A 16409-nucleotide genomic window follows, 5' to 3' on the forward strand; every position below is an offset into this window, starting at 1 on the left:
TTTTCTTTATATATATATAATATATATAAATAATATATAATATATTTATAATAATATATATACACCAATGAATGCTACTCAATCATAACAAGGAATAAAATAATAGCACTTGCAGCAACCTCAATGGAGTTGAAGAACATTATTCTAAGTGAAGTAACTAAAAAATAAAAAAAACAAATATTGTATGTTCTCACTTATAAGTGGGAACTAAGCTATGAGAATGCAGTGGCATAAGAATTATATAATGGACTGTGGGTACTCAGTGGCAAGGGTGGGAGAAGAGTGACGGATAAAAGACTACATATTGGGTACAGTGCACACTGCTTGGGAGATGGGTGCTCCTAAATATTAGAAATCACTACAAAAGAACTTATCCATGTAACCAAACATCTTCTGTACCTTAAAAACTTTGGAAATAATAATAATAATAAACAAAAAATAATCCCAAACCCCGTAAGTTTAACTTTCTATGCTTTGGCTGTTTTTGGTTTATTTTTCATTTTTTAGAAAGGGTCTCACTCTGTCACCCAGAATAGAGTGCAATGGCTTAATCAGGGCTCATTGCAGCCTCGACCTCCTTGGTTCAGGCAATCCTCCTCCCTCCGCCTCCTGAATAGCTGGTACTAAAGGTGCAGGCCACCATGCTCAGTTAACTTTTGTATTTTTTTAGATACATGTTTTTGCCATGTTGCCCAGGCTGATCTCAAATTCCTGGGCTTAAGCAGTCTTCATTTCTTGGCCTCCCAAAGTGCTGATGAGCCATCATGAGTGACCACAATCTTTTTTTTTTTTTTGAGACAGAGCCTCACTCTGTCACCCAGGCTGGAGTGCAGTGACCTGATCTTGGCTCACTGCAACCTCCTCCTGTCAGGTTCAAGCGATTCTCCTGCCTCAGCCTCTGAGTAGCTGGGACTACAGGCACGCGCCACCACGCCCAGCTAATTTTTGTATTTAATAGTGGAGATGGGGGTTTCACCATATTGGCCAGGCTGGTCTCGAACTCCTGACCTCGTGATCCACCCACCTCGGCCTCCCAAAGTGCTGGGAATACAGGCGTGAGCCACTGCACCCAGCCCAGAATTTTTTTTAACATGATATAGAAAAGCTAACTACATTTAGATCTGTTACTTAACAGAAAATTTGAATAAACGTCTTTTATTAAAAAACAAAATTTTTTATCTACAAATATTGATACAAAACAGTTCAAAATTACTTCCTAGGGGTTTCACTAAAAATTAGTTTGTTAAGGGTATATATATATATATATATATATATATATATATATATATATAAAACTAAGATTTCTAGGTGTAAAAAAACCAATTTTTTATAGAGAGTGTATAAACAAAGGCCAGGTGCAGTGGGTCACGTCTGTAATCCCAACACTTTGGGAGGCCAAGGCAGGTGGATCATTTCGAGCTTAGGAGTTTGAGACCAGCCTGAACAACAAGGCAAATTCCAGTCCCTACTTAAAATACGGAAATAAACCGGGCATGATGGCTTACACCTGTAGTCCCAGCTACTCCAGAGGCTGAGGCTGGAGAATCGCTTGAACTTGGGAGGCGGAGGTTGCAGTGAGCCAAGATTGCGCCACTGCACTTCAGCCTGGGCGAAAGAGCAAGCCTCTCCTGGAAATAAAAAAACAGTGTATAAACAAAAGCAAAATATGCTTTTGATGAAGAAAGTTAGAAACATTTTGTCTACTTTGAAATTATTTAAAGGTTGTTTCAAATTGAAAATATAAAAATAATGTAGATTAAAATACAACATAAAAATTTAAAAAATGGCCAGGCACGATGGCTCACGCCTGTAATCCCAGTAATTTGGGAGGCTGAGGCGGGTGGATTACCTGAGGCCAAGAGTTCGTGACCAGCCTGGCAACATAGTGAAACCCCGTCTCTACTAAAAATGCAAAAAATTAGCCAGGTTTGGTGATGCACGCCTGTAATCCCAGCTACTCGGGAGGCTGAGGCAGGAGAATCGCTTGAACCCAGGAGGCAGAGGTTGCAGTTAGCCAAGATGGCGCCACTGCACTCCAGCTTGGGCGACAGAGCTAGACTTCGTCTAGACAAAAAATAAATAAAAAAAAAAGTATAAGAGATCATAAAATATGTATAAAAATCTAGAATGGTCAAAAAGACAAATTTGATGGACTTTATTTTTGTTATTTTATTTTATTTTTTGAGACAAAGTCTCGCTCTGTCACCCAGGCTAGGGTGCAGTGGCAGGATCTTGACTCACTGCAACCTCAGCCCCCCGGGTTCAAGGAATTCTGCTGCCTCAGCCACCCGAGAAGCTGGGGTTACAGGCGTGCGCCACCATGCCCAGCTAATTTTTTTTTCTTTTATTTTTTTGAGACGGAATTTTACTCTCGTTGTCCAGGCTGGAGTGTAATGACGCGATCCACGCTCACTGCAGCCTCCACCTCCCAGGTTCAAGCAGTTCTCCTGCCTCAGCCTCCCGAGAAGCTGGTATTACAGGCACGTGCCACTACGCCCAGCTAATTTTGTATTTTTAGTAGAGATGAGGTTTCACCATGATAGTCAGGCTGGTCTCGAACACATGACCTAATGTGATCCGCCCGCCTTGGCCATCGAAAGTGCTGGGATTACAGGCGTGAGCCACCGCGCCCAGCTGATGGATTTACTTATAACAGTTTATCAAATTAGCTTTAGTGCTGATAATACATTATTACTAAAGTAAAAGTTGATTTTCTCTTGAACAAAAATTATATGTATTATTAATATACATAAAATATGTTTGTTCACATTTTGAATACATTGAAAAAGAGAGAGAGCAAAAAAGATATAGAATTTTCCCATGCTCTGGGGTGGGCCTGGCTCAGCTCAGGGAGGAAGCCCTGCCCGATAAGGCTGCAGCTTAGGCTGTCACTCTTTCTTCAGCCTAGGGTGTGATCACATCTTCTATCACTCAGGGTCTGAGTAGGCGGGGCCTTAAACGTTATCCAACTAGGGACGTTGAGCTGGGAACTGTCCAATCAGGCACACAGCTGGACTGGACAAAGCGGCTTCCGGGATATGGCGGGGCCTTTGTCTCTCGCTGTCGCCGGAGTCCCAGGTCTGTCTTCACTCCTCTGTGTCCTCTGCTCCTAGAGGCCCAGCCTCTGTGGCGCTGTTACCAGCAGGTATTGGAGATCCACAGCTAAGATGCCAGGACCCCCTAGAAGCCTAGAAATGGTGAGAATGCCAGTCTGACATCCCGAGAGAGGGGAGGGGGCTGGTTGGAACTGGTGGGAAGCGGCTGTGGCGGGACTCAGGCCTCCCCCCAGTCAGCTCCACAATCTGCGCCCAGCTCGACCTCAGTCCCCTTCAGAAATAAGATGGCGGCTGCGCTGACAGCCAGACCCCAAGGAGTCCTGTTTCTTCCCTGCGCAGTGACTGTGCCCTGGCCTGGAGCCCTCTCTGGGCAGCTGTGGACCCGCAGCCCCGCGTCTCTCCCAGATTGTTCAGGGACCCGGGGAGGGTCGTCAGCGGAGAATCCTGACTCGGGTTGCGGGTTCATGAACGGGAAGAGCTTTGGTCTGTGGGGTTCCCAGGCCCTCTTTTTTCCCATTAAAAATTTATGGGCGTCACTGCAAAAATATTAAATACTTTAATAAAAGAATGATTCAAAAATTGTACCACACCCAGCTGTGGTTTGTACTTTTGTGGTCCATGGAAGGGGCCTGAAGAAAAGATTGTTACAAGGTTCATGATAAAGAAAACCAAATTCAATAATTGGCTAGGTACAGTAATCTAGGTTGTCTTTTTTTTTTTCTTTTTTTTGAGACAGAGTCTCACTTTTTTGCTCAGGCTGGAGTGCAGTGGTGTGATCTCGACTCACTGCAACCTCCGCCTCTTGGTTTCAAGCGGTTCTCCTGCCTCAGCCTCCCTAGTAGCTGGGACTACAGGCGCCCGCCACCACAATTTTTTTATTTTTAGTAGAGACGGGGTTTTACCATGTTGGCCAGGCTGGTCTCCAACTCCTGACCTCAGGTGATCCACCCACCTTGGCCTCCGAAAGTGCTAGGATTACAGGCGTGAGCCACCGTGCCCAGCCTCGTTTCTTAATTTTTACATTCAAGTTGGGAATATCCTGGTTATGTAATCAGAGCTTAATTGTCAGCTTATTCTTAGTTAAGCAAGAATTTTGTTCCCGCTAATGTAGTAATTTACCAAAAAATGCTCTTGAGTTTAGATTTTGTTTTTAGAAGTAGAAATCCGGGGACTAGCGCCACCTCAATCTAATTGCCTGCCACTTAATTATTTTCACACTCCACAGGGGACTGCTTTTTTCCTGAAATTTTCACATGTATCCCAAGCAGGACCTCAGGTCCACCCCTCATCCCCTATTCCTCCAGCCTAACTCTGGCTTGCAGGAAAATACGAAATTTCCCGTTTTGTCTGACATTCCCAAATGCCAATGTCCCCTCCCTAATTCACTTTATCATCTATTTGTCCTTTAGGGTAGATTTTGATACCTGTTTTAATTTTTATTTATTTATTTATTTTAATTTTTGAGACAGAGGCTTGCTCGGTCACCCCGGATGGAGTGCAGTGGTGCAGTGGTGTGATTTAGGCTCACTGCAACCTCTGCCTTATGGGATCAAATTATTCTCTTGTCTCAGTCGCCCAAGTAGCTGGAATTATAGGCGCCCGCCCCCACGCCTGGCTAATTTTTGTATTTTTAGTAGAGACCGGGCTTCACTACGTTGTCCAGGCTGGTTTCAAACTCCTAGCCTCAAGCGATCCGCCTGCATCAGCCTCCCCAAGAGCTGGTATTACAGACGTGAGCCATCTCGCGTGGCCAATTAATCTTTTTTTTTTTTTTTTTTGAGACAGTTTCACTCTTGTTGCCCAGGCTGGAGTGCAATGGCACGATCTCGGCTCACCGCAACCTCCGCCTCCCAGGTTTAAGCGATTCTCCTGCCTCAGCCTCCCTAGTAACTGGGATTATAGGCATGTGCCACCATGCCTGGCTAACTTTGTGTTTTTAGTAAAGACAGGGTTTCTCCATGTTGGTCAGGCTGGTCTCAAACTCCCGACCTCGGGTGATACGCCCGCGTTGGCCTCCGAAAGTGCTGGGATTACAGGCGTGAGCCACTGCACCCGGCCAATTAATCATTTTTTGACAAAGCATTTGATGGCACATTTAAAAAGATTTGTTTTCTTTTTGTAAATATTTCCTATGAGAAGAAAGCAAAGAATAATCTCCTGACACTGTATTGTGAAATATCTCTGCGTTTTTTTTTCTTCTATCTTCCCTAGTCACAGATATCTTATCAGAATGTTTTTGGGTCAAGTTTTCCTTTTGGAAACTATAGTGTGATGTGTCTTCAGTCACCATTCGGTTTTCTTGGACCTGGGTTTCAGTACTGTATTGGGATAAACTAAGATACCCACCATGGCTATGTCTGCTTAGAGTGTCTAGTAAATATCAGCTTCTGGGTCATATTCTCTCATAGGAAAATCTGAGGTATTGAGTGTAGCATCCCAAGTGCGCAGGTGGATGCCCTGAGTCTAAAAGGCATTTCCTAGTGCACTTTTTTTTTAAAGCTAATTTTATGAGACATTAATATTGTCTTCACCCAACCCAGCTTTCATTTCTTAAAGACACATTGCTGGTCAGTCAATCAGATACTAGTATTGAGGAGAAAACAAATAATTTCTGCCTCCTGGTTTCCTTTAGAGAACAGAAAAATAGTAAAAAATTTCTAGAAAACAAAACAAAACAAAAACCAGGGCCAGGCATGGTGGCTCATGCCTGTAATCCCTACACTTTGGGAGGCCAAGGAGGGTGGATCACGAAGTCAGGAGTTTGAGACCAGCTGGCCAACATGGTGAAACCCCATCTCTACTAAAAATACGAAAAAAAAAAAAAGCTGGGTGTAGTGGTACAGGCCTGTAATCGCAGCTACTCAGGAGGCTAAGGCAGGAGAATCAGTTGAACCTCAGAGGCGGAGGTTGCAGTGAGTGGATATCACGCCACTGCACTCCAGCTTGGGCGACAGAGTGAGACTCCATTTCAAAAACAAAAACAAACCGCAAAAAACTGACCCCAGTGAGATGGTGTAAGAACTTGCAGAGTAAAATGCGCCTGAGGCACTCACTGGGGCATAGTTCAGAGTCTCCTGAGAGGGGGTTATTGAGCACTTTAGTGAGTAGGATGGGGTGGGACAGTCTCTCAAGTAATTGGATGGCCTGACTTGACACATGATTAAGACAAATCTGTGTCTTGAAAAGGTTTTTTCACTTATTTTGACCTAAGGCTTGTTTTCGTTGTCTTGAGACAGTTTCCCTCTGTCACCCAGGCTGGAGCGCAGTGGTACCATCTCGGTCCCCTGCAACCTCCAGATCTTGAGTTCAGGTGATTCTCATGCCTCAGCCTCCCAAGTAGCTGGGACTACAGGTGTGCACCACCACACTCAGCTAGTTTCTGTAGTTTTAGTAGAGACAGAGTTTCACCATGTTAGCTAGGCTGTTCTCAAACTTCTGGCCTCAAGTGACTCACCTGCCTGAGCCTTCCAAAGTGCTGAGATTACAGGCGTGAGCCATTGTGCCCAGCTCACCTCAGTTTTTTAACTGTGTATTGCATTTTATTAGTAGAGCTTGAAAGGTAAGAAAATATTTACAAAGGGCATAAAAGAGGTGAGTTTCAAAAACATTAATATCTAATAATATATTTTATTTGTTGAACATTTTCATTTACCTTTTTCTTTCTCAGAGTGAGTTTAGGAAGTTTCTCGGACATGTTTTTTTTTATGGAGGAGTGATTTTTTTTTTTTTTTTTCTTTTGAGACAGAGTCTCACTCTGTCACCCAGGCTGGAGTGCAATGGCGCCACTTTGGCTCACTGCAACTTCTGCCTCCCGGGTTCAAGCAATTCTCCTGCCTCAGCCTCCTGTGTAGCTGGGATTTCAGGCACACACCACCACACCTAGCTAATTTTTGTATTTTTAGTAGAGACAGGGTTTCACCATGTTAGGCTGGTCTTAAACTCCTGACCTCGGGTGATCCGCCCGCCTGGGCCTCCCAAAGTGCTGGGATTACAGGCATCAACCACCGTGCTTGGCCTATGGCTGAGTGATTTCAAACAGAATTCCATCTAGCTTTTAGAATGGTAGCTACCAAGGAAAAAAATAAAGAAAAAAAAAAATCTCTCTTCAATTTCAGCTGTAGACAATGAATACATTTCCACAAAACAATGTGATAGATAATTGATGAGTTAAATAGATTCCTGAAAACTTCAATTCCTTTTTTTAGCAGGGTAAATTCTTGGTAGTGAACATCTTTGTTCTATATCCTGTGTTTTTTTGTGTGTTTGATTGTTTTTTGAGATAAAGAGTTGCACTGCGACACCCAGGCTGGAGTGCAATGGTGCAATCTTAGCTCACTGCAACCTCCAATTCCCAGGTTCAAGTGATTCTCCTTCCTCAGCCTCCGGAGTAGCTGAGACTGCAGGCCTGTGCCACCACACCTGGCTAGTTTTTGTATTTTTAGTAGAGATGGGGTTTCACCATGTTGGCCAGGCTGGTCTCGAACTCCTGACCTCAAGTGATCTGCCCACCTCAGCCTCCCATAGTGCTGGGATTACAGGTGTGAGCCACTGCGCCCAGCCCTATATCCTGTTATTTTGATTTTTGAGTTTAATGCTAAATTTTATGTGATGAAACTTGGTACCTCCTAGAAGTGTTCCTATGTGATTAATTTTTTTTTTTTTGAGATGGAGTCTCGCTCTGTTGGCCAAGCTGGAGTGCAGAGGCGCAATTTCAGCTCACTGCAAGCTCTGTCTCCCGGGTTCACGCCATTCTCAGCCTCTCGAGCAGCTGGAACTACAGGTGCCCGCTACCACGCCCAGCTAATTTTTTGTATTTTTAGTAGAAACAGGATTTCACCATGTTGGCCAGGATGGTCTCGATCTCTTGACCTCGTGATCCACCCACCTCGGCCTCCCAAAGTGCTGGGATTACAGGCATGAGCCACTGTGCCTGGCCTTTTTTTTTTTTTTAAATGGAATTTTGATGTTGTTGCCCTGAGTGGAGTGCAGTGGGCGATCTCGGCTCACCTCAACCTACACCTCCTGGGTTCAAGCAATTCTCCTGCCTTAGCCTCTCAAATAGCTGGGATTACAGGCACCCACCACCACCATGCCCAGCTAATTTTTGTATTTTTAGTAGAGATGGGGTTTTATCATGTTGGCCAGGCTGGTCTTGAACTCCTGACCTCAGGTGATCCACCCCCCCCCCTCGGCCTCCCAAAGTGCTGGGATTACAGGTGTGAGCCATCACGCTGGGCCAAGCAATCCTCTTGTACCTCAGCCTTCCACGTACCTGGGACTACAGGCATGCACCACCACACCTAGGTAATTTTTGTTTTTGTATTTTTTTAGAGATGGGATTTTTCCATGTTGCTCAGGCTGGTCTCAAACTCCTGAGCTCAGGCAATCCACCTGCCTTGGCCTCTCAGAGTGCTGGGATTACAGGCCTGAGCCATTGTGCCTGATCATACCATATTTTCTTTATTCAGTCTACCATTGATAGGCATTCAAGTTGATTCCATGTCTTTGCTATTGTGAATAGTGCTGTAGTGAACACCCTTGTGCATGTGTGTTTATGACAGAATAATTTATATTTCTTTGGGTATATACCCAATTATTAGGTTGCTTGATGAAATGGTAATTCTGTTTTTAGTTCTGTGAGAAATTGCCACACTGCTTTTTACAATGGTTGAATTAATGTACACTTTAACAGCAGTGTATAAGCGTTCCCTTTTCTCTGCAACCTTGACATCATCTTTTTTTTGCTTTTTAATAGCCGTTCTCACTGGCATGAGATGGTATCTCGTGGTTTTTCTTTGCATTTCTCCAATAATTATTGATAGGCATTTTATTATATGTGTGTTAGCCACATGTTTGTCTTCTTTTGAAAAGCATCTTTTTCAAGTTTTTTGTCTGCTTTTTAGTGAGGTCTTTTTTTTCTTGTAAACTTGTTTAAGATTTTCATGGATTCTGGACATTAGACCTTTGTTAGAAGCATAGTTTGTAAATATTTCCTATTATTCTGTTGGTTGTCTGTTTTCTGTGTTGATAGTTTCCTTTGCTGTGAAGAAGCTCTTTAGTTTAATTAGGTCCAATTTGTCAATTTTTGTTTTTTTTGCAGTTGCTTTTTGTATCTTCATTATGAATTCTCTGCTAGATTCTATGTCTAGAATGACATTTCCTAAGTTATCTTCCAGGGTTTTTTATAATGTTAAAACAAACATTTCAGTCTTTAATCTTGAGTTGATTTTTGTATATGGTGTAATAAAGGGGTCCAGTTTCAATCTTCTACATAGTGCTTGCTAGTTATTCCACCACCATTTATTACATAGGGAATTGTTTCCACATTTCTATTGTCACCTTTGTTAAAGATCAGATGGTTGTAGGTGTGTGACATTATTTCTGGACTGTCTATTCTGTTGCATTGGTCTATGAGTTTGTTTTTGTACCAGTTCCATGTTGCTTTGTTTACTGCAGCTCTGTAGTATAATTTGAAGACAGGTAATATAATGCCTTCAGCTTTGCTGTTTTTGCTTATGATTACCTTGGCTATTCAGACTCTTCGGTTTTATATGAATTTTACAATTTTTTTTTTTTTTTTTAGTTCTTTTAAAAATATTTTGGTCATTTGATTAGAATAGCATTAAATCTGTAAATTTTTGGGGGCAGTATGATCATTTTTAGGATATTGATCTTTTCTATTTATGAGCATAAAGTTGTTTTCCATTTGTGCCATTTCTGACTTCTTTAGGCATTGTTTTGCAATTCTTATAGAGATCTTTCACCTTCCTGGTATTCGTAGATATTTTATTCTTTTTGTGGCAGTTGTGAAGGGATTGTGTTTATGATTCGTATTTGGCTTGGATGTTGTTGATTTACAGGGACGCTACTAATTTTTGTACACTTTCTTCGTATCCTGAAATGATACTGCAGTTGTTTGTAAGTTAAAGAGCTTTTCTATGAAGACTATATGGTTTTCCAGATGGAGAATTATGTTGTCTGCAAACAGGGATAGTTTGACTTCCTCTCTTCCTGTTTAAATGCCTTTTATTTATTTTTATTTTTATTTTTTTGAGATGGAGTCTTGCTCTTCGCCCAGGCTGGAGTGAAGTGGCAGTCTTGGCTCACCGCAAACTCCACCTCCCAGGTTCAAGTGATTCTCTTGCCTCAGCCTCCTGAGTAGCTGGGATTACAGGCATCCGCCACTGCGCCTGGTTAATTTTTGTATTTTTAGTAGAGGTGGGGTTTCACCATATTGGCCAGGCTGGTCTCGAACTTCTGATCTCGTGAGCCACCCACCTTGGCCTCCCAAAGTGCTGGGATTACAGGCGTGAGTCACCTTACCTGGCCAAATGCCTTTTATTTTTATCTTTTGCCTAATTACTCTGACAAGTACTTCCAATTTTATGTTGAATAGTAGTGTTGAGAGAAGGCATCTTTGCCTTGTGCCAGTTTCCAAAGAGGAATGCTTCGGGTTTTGTTTTTTTTTTTCTTTTTGAGATAGAGTCTCACTTTGTCTCCCAGGCTGGAGTGCAGTGGCACAATCTCGGCGCTCTGCAGCCTCCACCTTCTGGGTTCAAGTGATTCTCTTTGCTCAGCCTCTCAAGTAGCTGGGATTACAGGCACCTGCCATCACACCTGGCTAATTTTTATATTTTTAGTGGAGACAGGGTTTTGCCATGTTAGCCAGGTTGATCTCAAAATCCTGACCTCAGGGGATCCACCTGCCTTGGCCTCCCAAGTTGCTGGAATTACAGGCATGAGCCACTGCACCCGTCCACTTCCAGGTTTTGTCCATTCAGTATGTTGGCTGATGGTTTGTCATATAGATAACTTATTATTTTAAAGTATGTACCTTCAATGGCTAGGTTGTTGAGGGTTTTTAACATGAAAGATGTTAAATTTTATCAAAAGCTTTTTCTGCATCTATTGTGGTAATCTTGTGGTTTCTGTCTAGTTTTGTTTATATGATGAATCACATTTATTGATTTGTGTATGTTGAACCAACCTTACACTCCCAGAATAAATTCTACTTGATCATACTGGGTTAGCTTTTTGATATGCTGCTGGATTTGGTTTGTCAGTATTTTGTTGAAGATTTTTGCATCAATGTTCAAAGATATTGGCCTGAATTTTTTTTTGTTTGTTTTATCTTTGCCAGGTTTTGGTATCAGAATAGTGCTGTTCTTATATAATGAGTTGAAAACAAGTTACTTTTTCTTAATTGCTTAAAATAGTTTCTGTAGAAATAATAATCAGCACTTTTTTGTACATCTGATAGAATTCAGCGGTGAATCTGTGTGGTCCTTGGCTTTGTTTGGTTGGTAGGCTATTTATTACTAATTCAATTTTTGAGCTTCTTATTCATCTATTTAGGGGTTTCATTTCTTTTTTGTTAATTCTTGGAAGGATGCATTCAATACTTTTTTCATTTTTTCTAGATTGTCTTGTTTGTGTGCACAGAGGTGTTCATAGTACATTTCAAGATATTTTTGTGGGGTCAGTGGTAATGTCTCTTTTGTTATTTCTAATTGTGTTTATTTGGGTCCTTCTTCCTTATCTAGTTAGTGGTTTATTTATTTTTTCATAGATTTAATTCCTGGATTTTTTGATATTTTGTAAAGTTTTTATGTCTAAATCTCAGTTTAGTTCTGATTTTGGTTATTTCTTGTCTGCTGCTAGCTTAGGGATTGATTTTCTCTTGCTTCTTTCATTCTTTTATTGATTATATCAGGTTGTAAAATGAAGATCTTTCTAACTTTTTAATTTGAGCATTAAATGCTATAAATTTCCCTTTAACGTTATCTTAGCTATATTGCAGAGATTCTGATGTGTTGTTTTTTACTTTTTTTTTTTTTTTTTTTTTTTAAGATGGAGTTTTACTCTTGTTGTCCAGGCTGAATGCAATGGCACAGTCTCAACTCACAGCAACCTCCGCCTCTTGGGTTCAAGCATTCTCCTTCCTCAGCCTTTCAAGTAGTTGGGATTACAGGCATGTGCCACCATGCCCGCCTAATTTTTGTAATTTTAGTAGAGACAGGATTTCACCATGTTGGCCAGGCTGGTCTCAAACTCCTGACCTCATGTGATCTGCCTGCCTCAGCCTCCCAGAGTGCTGGGATTACAGGTATGAGCCACCATGCCTGGCCTGTTTTTTTTGTTCTTATTTGTTTAAAATAACTTCTTGGTTTCTGCCTTAATTTCATTATTTACCAAAAAGTTATTCAAGTGCAGGTTGTTTAATTTTTATGTAATTGTATCAGTTGTTTTATTTTTATTGAACTATATTTCTGTTCAGCTGTGGTCTATGTGTTTGTTTTGTATAATTTTGAGTTTTTTGAATTTGCTGAGGATTATTCTATTTCTGATTGTGTGGTCAGTTTTTGAGTATGTGCCACATGGTGATGAGAACAATGTGTGTTATGTTATTTTTAGATGAAGACTTCTGTAGATGTCTATTAGGACTATTTGGTCAAGTGTAGACTTTAGTTCCTAATGTTTTGTTAATTGGCTTCTTCAGTTATCTGTCTGTTAGTGCCTGTGGGATGTTGTAGTCTCCCACTATTATTGTGTCATAATCTAAAACTCTTTATAGGTCTCTAAGAACTTGCTTTATTCATGTGAACCCATGAATTTTATACAACACCTTTCTCTCTTCTGCTTTTTCTCCCACAAGCATTCTTACGTGTGCACGCAGTGTGCAAAATTCAGATGTCCAAGAGTTCAAGCACACGTGATGGACCTGTCTGTTGTAAAACAAAATATAAATTAGAAATAAGAGGCTTGGTCCACATTAAGATAAGAGAAAATATCTTACTAAAATCTCTTCTCTTAAAACATTTAGATTGTGTGTAGATTTTTATCCCTGTTTTTTTGAGATATATGTAAATCATATTAACAGCAAAATAAAACTTTTGTCATTTTTTTTGACTCAGGATTGTCTTTATCTGGGACCTGAGATTAATTGCTCTTTTTTTGCTTTGGCAAAAGATTATTCTTATGATAGTCTTTTAAAGTTGACACAGATTTGTTCAGAGTAAAGCTCATTCCAAGAGCACACAAAAGTTGAGCATAAAAATAGACAAAATTTAGCAGTACAGAATTATAAAGATTAAAAGATACTGAGTAAGTTGTTTGACAGAAACCTAATTATCCATGGTGATCGTTTGCAGGCTGAATTATAAAGATTAAAAGATACTGAGTAAGTTGTTTGACAGAAACCTGATTATCCATGGTGATCGTTTGCAGGCTGAAGTATTTATACTACAAAAGCAAAAAGAGTTCAGTTTATGGCCAGACGTGGTGGCTCATGCCTGTAATCCCAGGATTTTGGGAGGTTGAGGTGGGCAGATCACCTGAGGTTGGGAGTTCGAGTCCATCCTGACCAACATGGAGAAACCCCATCTCTATTAAAAATACAAAATTAGAAGGGTGTGGTGGTGCATGCCTGTAATCCCAGGTATTTGGGAGGCTGAGGCAGGATAGTTGCTTGAACCTGGGAGGCGGAGGTTGTGGTAAGCTGAGATCATGTCATTGCACTCCAGCCTGGGCAACAAAAGCAAAACTCTATCTCAAAAATAAAATAAAATAAAATATACAAGCAAACAAACAACAAAAAAAAATTCAGTTTATAAACTGAACAGTGGAGTCTGTTGTCATACCTTGGTTTCTATTTATTACTTCAGTACAATTAGCATAGTTATGCAGTGTTTGTAGACAACCTCATTCAAACACATTCACTAGTATTTTCTACAATAGTATGAATAAAGCCATAATATTTACTTTAAATGAATTCCTTAAATAGCTATTTTAATATTGTGATTCATACTTTTGAAATGTAGTTTTTGAGCTGAATTATAGTTAAAGAAAATGTTTAAAAATTCCACATACATTATGAGTAGTACATTAAAATTATTCATACTTACATATTTATGTCTAATATCCAAAGAAAATTTACTACCAAATTGTTACAGTAGATGTTAGTCTGATAGGCTTATTAATTTAACCAATAGGGATAATTATAAGTAAGCATAATGTTAGTGTCTTTCATTTCACAAATTGGAATGCTGCTATTACAGGACAAATAAAGGCAAGTGATGTGGCCATCCCAAAACTGTAATACCTCTCTAGTAAGCTATGTTGTAGGCTCACATATATTCCATTATATTATCACAGTCATATTTTAATTTTTTATCAAAAGTACTGGTGGAAGTTGTCAAATATATTTCAATATAGATTTTGCCTTCAATGGCTAGATGAGCGCAGCAGAGATGAATAAAAACTTTTAAAATTCCACTGATGATATGCCCCCTTTCTTCATACTACTCATGTTACTCATGCTGAGAGTAGCTATGCACTTTGGGTATTTAGAGAGAAATTCTTTTTAGAGGAATATTTTCTGACTGACTTGAGCAATCTTATATCTAATCTCAGGTTTTTTAAAGAGGCTTTTAACTTCCTTTTTTCTCAATATAATCTTTCTTGGAGTGAGAGCTGTTTTTCTTTTGAATGCTTGGTATATCTGTTTTAGAAGCCCTATTGGTATCCCATAATATCTCTGAAAGACAGGCTATTACAGTGAGAACTCTTGGAGCTAGCTTTATCTGGATGCATGCTGGAAATCCAGCAGTATTTTTTCCATGTAACCATTATAAATAGAAACTGTGGCTTAAACAATGCTCTCTTTACCATTATTGTGAAGGCGCAATTCTACCCAAGAGGCCTGCAGGCTCTCCTTCTGCAGCTCAGGCTTCGCTCTTTTTTTTTTTTTTTTGAGACAGTCTTGCCCTGTCTCCCAGGCTGGAATGCAGTGACACGATCTCAGCTCACTGCAACCTCTGCCTCCTGGGTTGAAGCAATTCTTCTGCCTCAGCCTCCGAGTAGCTGAAATTACAGGTGCCCTCCACCACGCCCAGCTATTATTATTATTTTTTTTTGTATTTTTAGTAGAGATGGGGTTTCACCATGTTGGCCAGGCTGGTCTCGAACTCCTGACCTCATGATCCGCCAGCCTCAGCCTCCCAAAGTGCTAGGATAACAGGCATGAGCCACCATGCCTGGCCAGGCTTCACTCTTTGATGTGACACTAAAGTGCTGCTGTGGGAATTGGCATTCACCTAAGATGTGAGCTGCCAGCTGTGAGCCCTGCGCTGTGGGCTGTATGTCAGTGGCAGGTGGTACGAAACAAAAGAGGACACTGGCCACCAGAAGAGGGGAAGCAAGAGTGCTCTAGCACAGTCTTCAGGGAGTAGAGAGCCACTGATTTAAAATGCAAGTAGCCAAAAAGACAGCACCCTTTTCAATCACTTTTGTAGAAGAGTGAAAGTCTACCTTAAGCAGTTACCTGGCTTCAAGTTGCAAACTACCTTCTGTCATGAAGATGTGAAAAGCTTATTTTGTAATTGAATATAACCAGTTAGCATACATGGATGGCCTCCCCAATGACCAGGTGAATTTAGGATGAACTATGGCATGGTGCTGTAAATTCTTCTACTTGTGAACTAATTATGGTAACTGTCTTTCTGTCTTTTCAGTCTCTTAAGTAGACTGACTGTAATACATGTGACATTCAGATTTAAGTGTGTAATGAAACAATTTTCTGTCTGTTACATTATTGTGGTTTCTCTGGGGCTGAAGAGAATTTTTAAAAAATTATATTTTCCAAACAGTGTCTAGAATTACCAGACATAATATAAACACATAAGGTGCCAACCAAGCTTTATTGTAAAGGGGACTTTCCCTCTTAGTCTTCCAGTCAACTCACAATTATGCTCTAAAGTGCATGCTGTCACCTAAATATGCAGGCAGAATTGTGTCTCTGTCTATTTGGTGTCTATAGTCCTCTATAGTCACTTCTAGAGGGGCTAGACCAGATTTCTACAAACTTTATAGGGCAGATATTAATCATTTTACTTCATTCCATGACTCTTTTATCTTCAGAACTGAAACTGATTCAGAGACCATGGAGCCCAGAAACCTAATCAGAGTAACAGTGTGCATTGAGTAGACATGGAGACATGAGAATCTCCACTTCTCTTTCCCTTCTCTCGCTAAAATGCTCACAATTGCAGGTAACCACTGCTGCTACTCCACCCATCCGGGACCTAAATCTGCAGCTCTGAATTCTAAATCTAGGTCTTGAAATTTGAAAAAAAAAAAAAAAATCCAAAACTTTTATTTGAGGAATGAAAGTCTTTTTACTTATAAAACTCAGAGAGACATTAAAATAAAAGCACAATTACATCTTTCTCCCTTCCTTCAACTATGTATTCATCTCTTGACATTGTTCTCTATTGCCACAGGTAGGTGTAAGTTAAACTAATAATGTCACACTGGACACTATATTCTATACCCTTACCCTTAATGTACAGTCAA

The 16409-nt window shown here is 40.5% G+C and overlaps 1 protein-coding gene across 2 annotated transcripts in view; it reads left to right on the forward strand.

Annotated features, from left to right (window-relative positions):
- The first annotated feature begins 1282 nt into the window (after nt 1–1282).
- ZNF254 (zinc finger protein 254) overlaps nt 1283–16409 on the forward strand; it is a 40487-nt gene continuing 25360 nt past the window's right edge. The window contains exon 1 of one of the 2 annotated variants that reach the window (XM_057300551.2): nt 1283–3197. In XM_057300551.2, coding sequence (XP_057156534.1) covers nt 3168–3197 — 30 coding nt within the window. In that variant the 5' untranslated portion in view covers nt 1283–3167. The remainder of the gene's footprint in view (nt 3198–16409) is intronic. The other variant, XM_034946621.3, reaches the window with a different exon arrangement.

This window comes from Pan paniscus, chromosome 20 (genome assembly GCF_029289425.2).
Source record: "Pan paniscus chromosome 20, NHGRI_mPanPan1-v2.0_pri, whole genome shotgun sequence".
Lineage (NCBI taxonomy): Eukaryota > Metazoa > Chordata > Mammalia > Primates > Hominidae > Pan > Pan paniscus.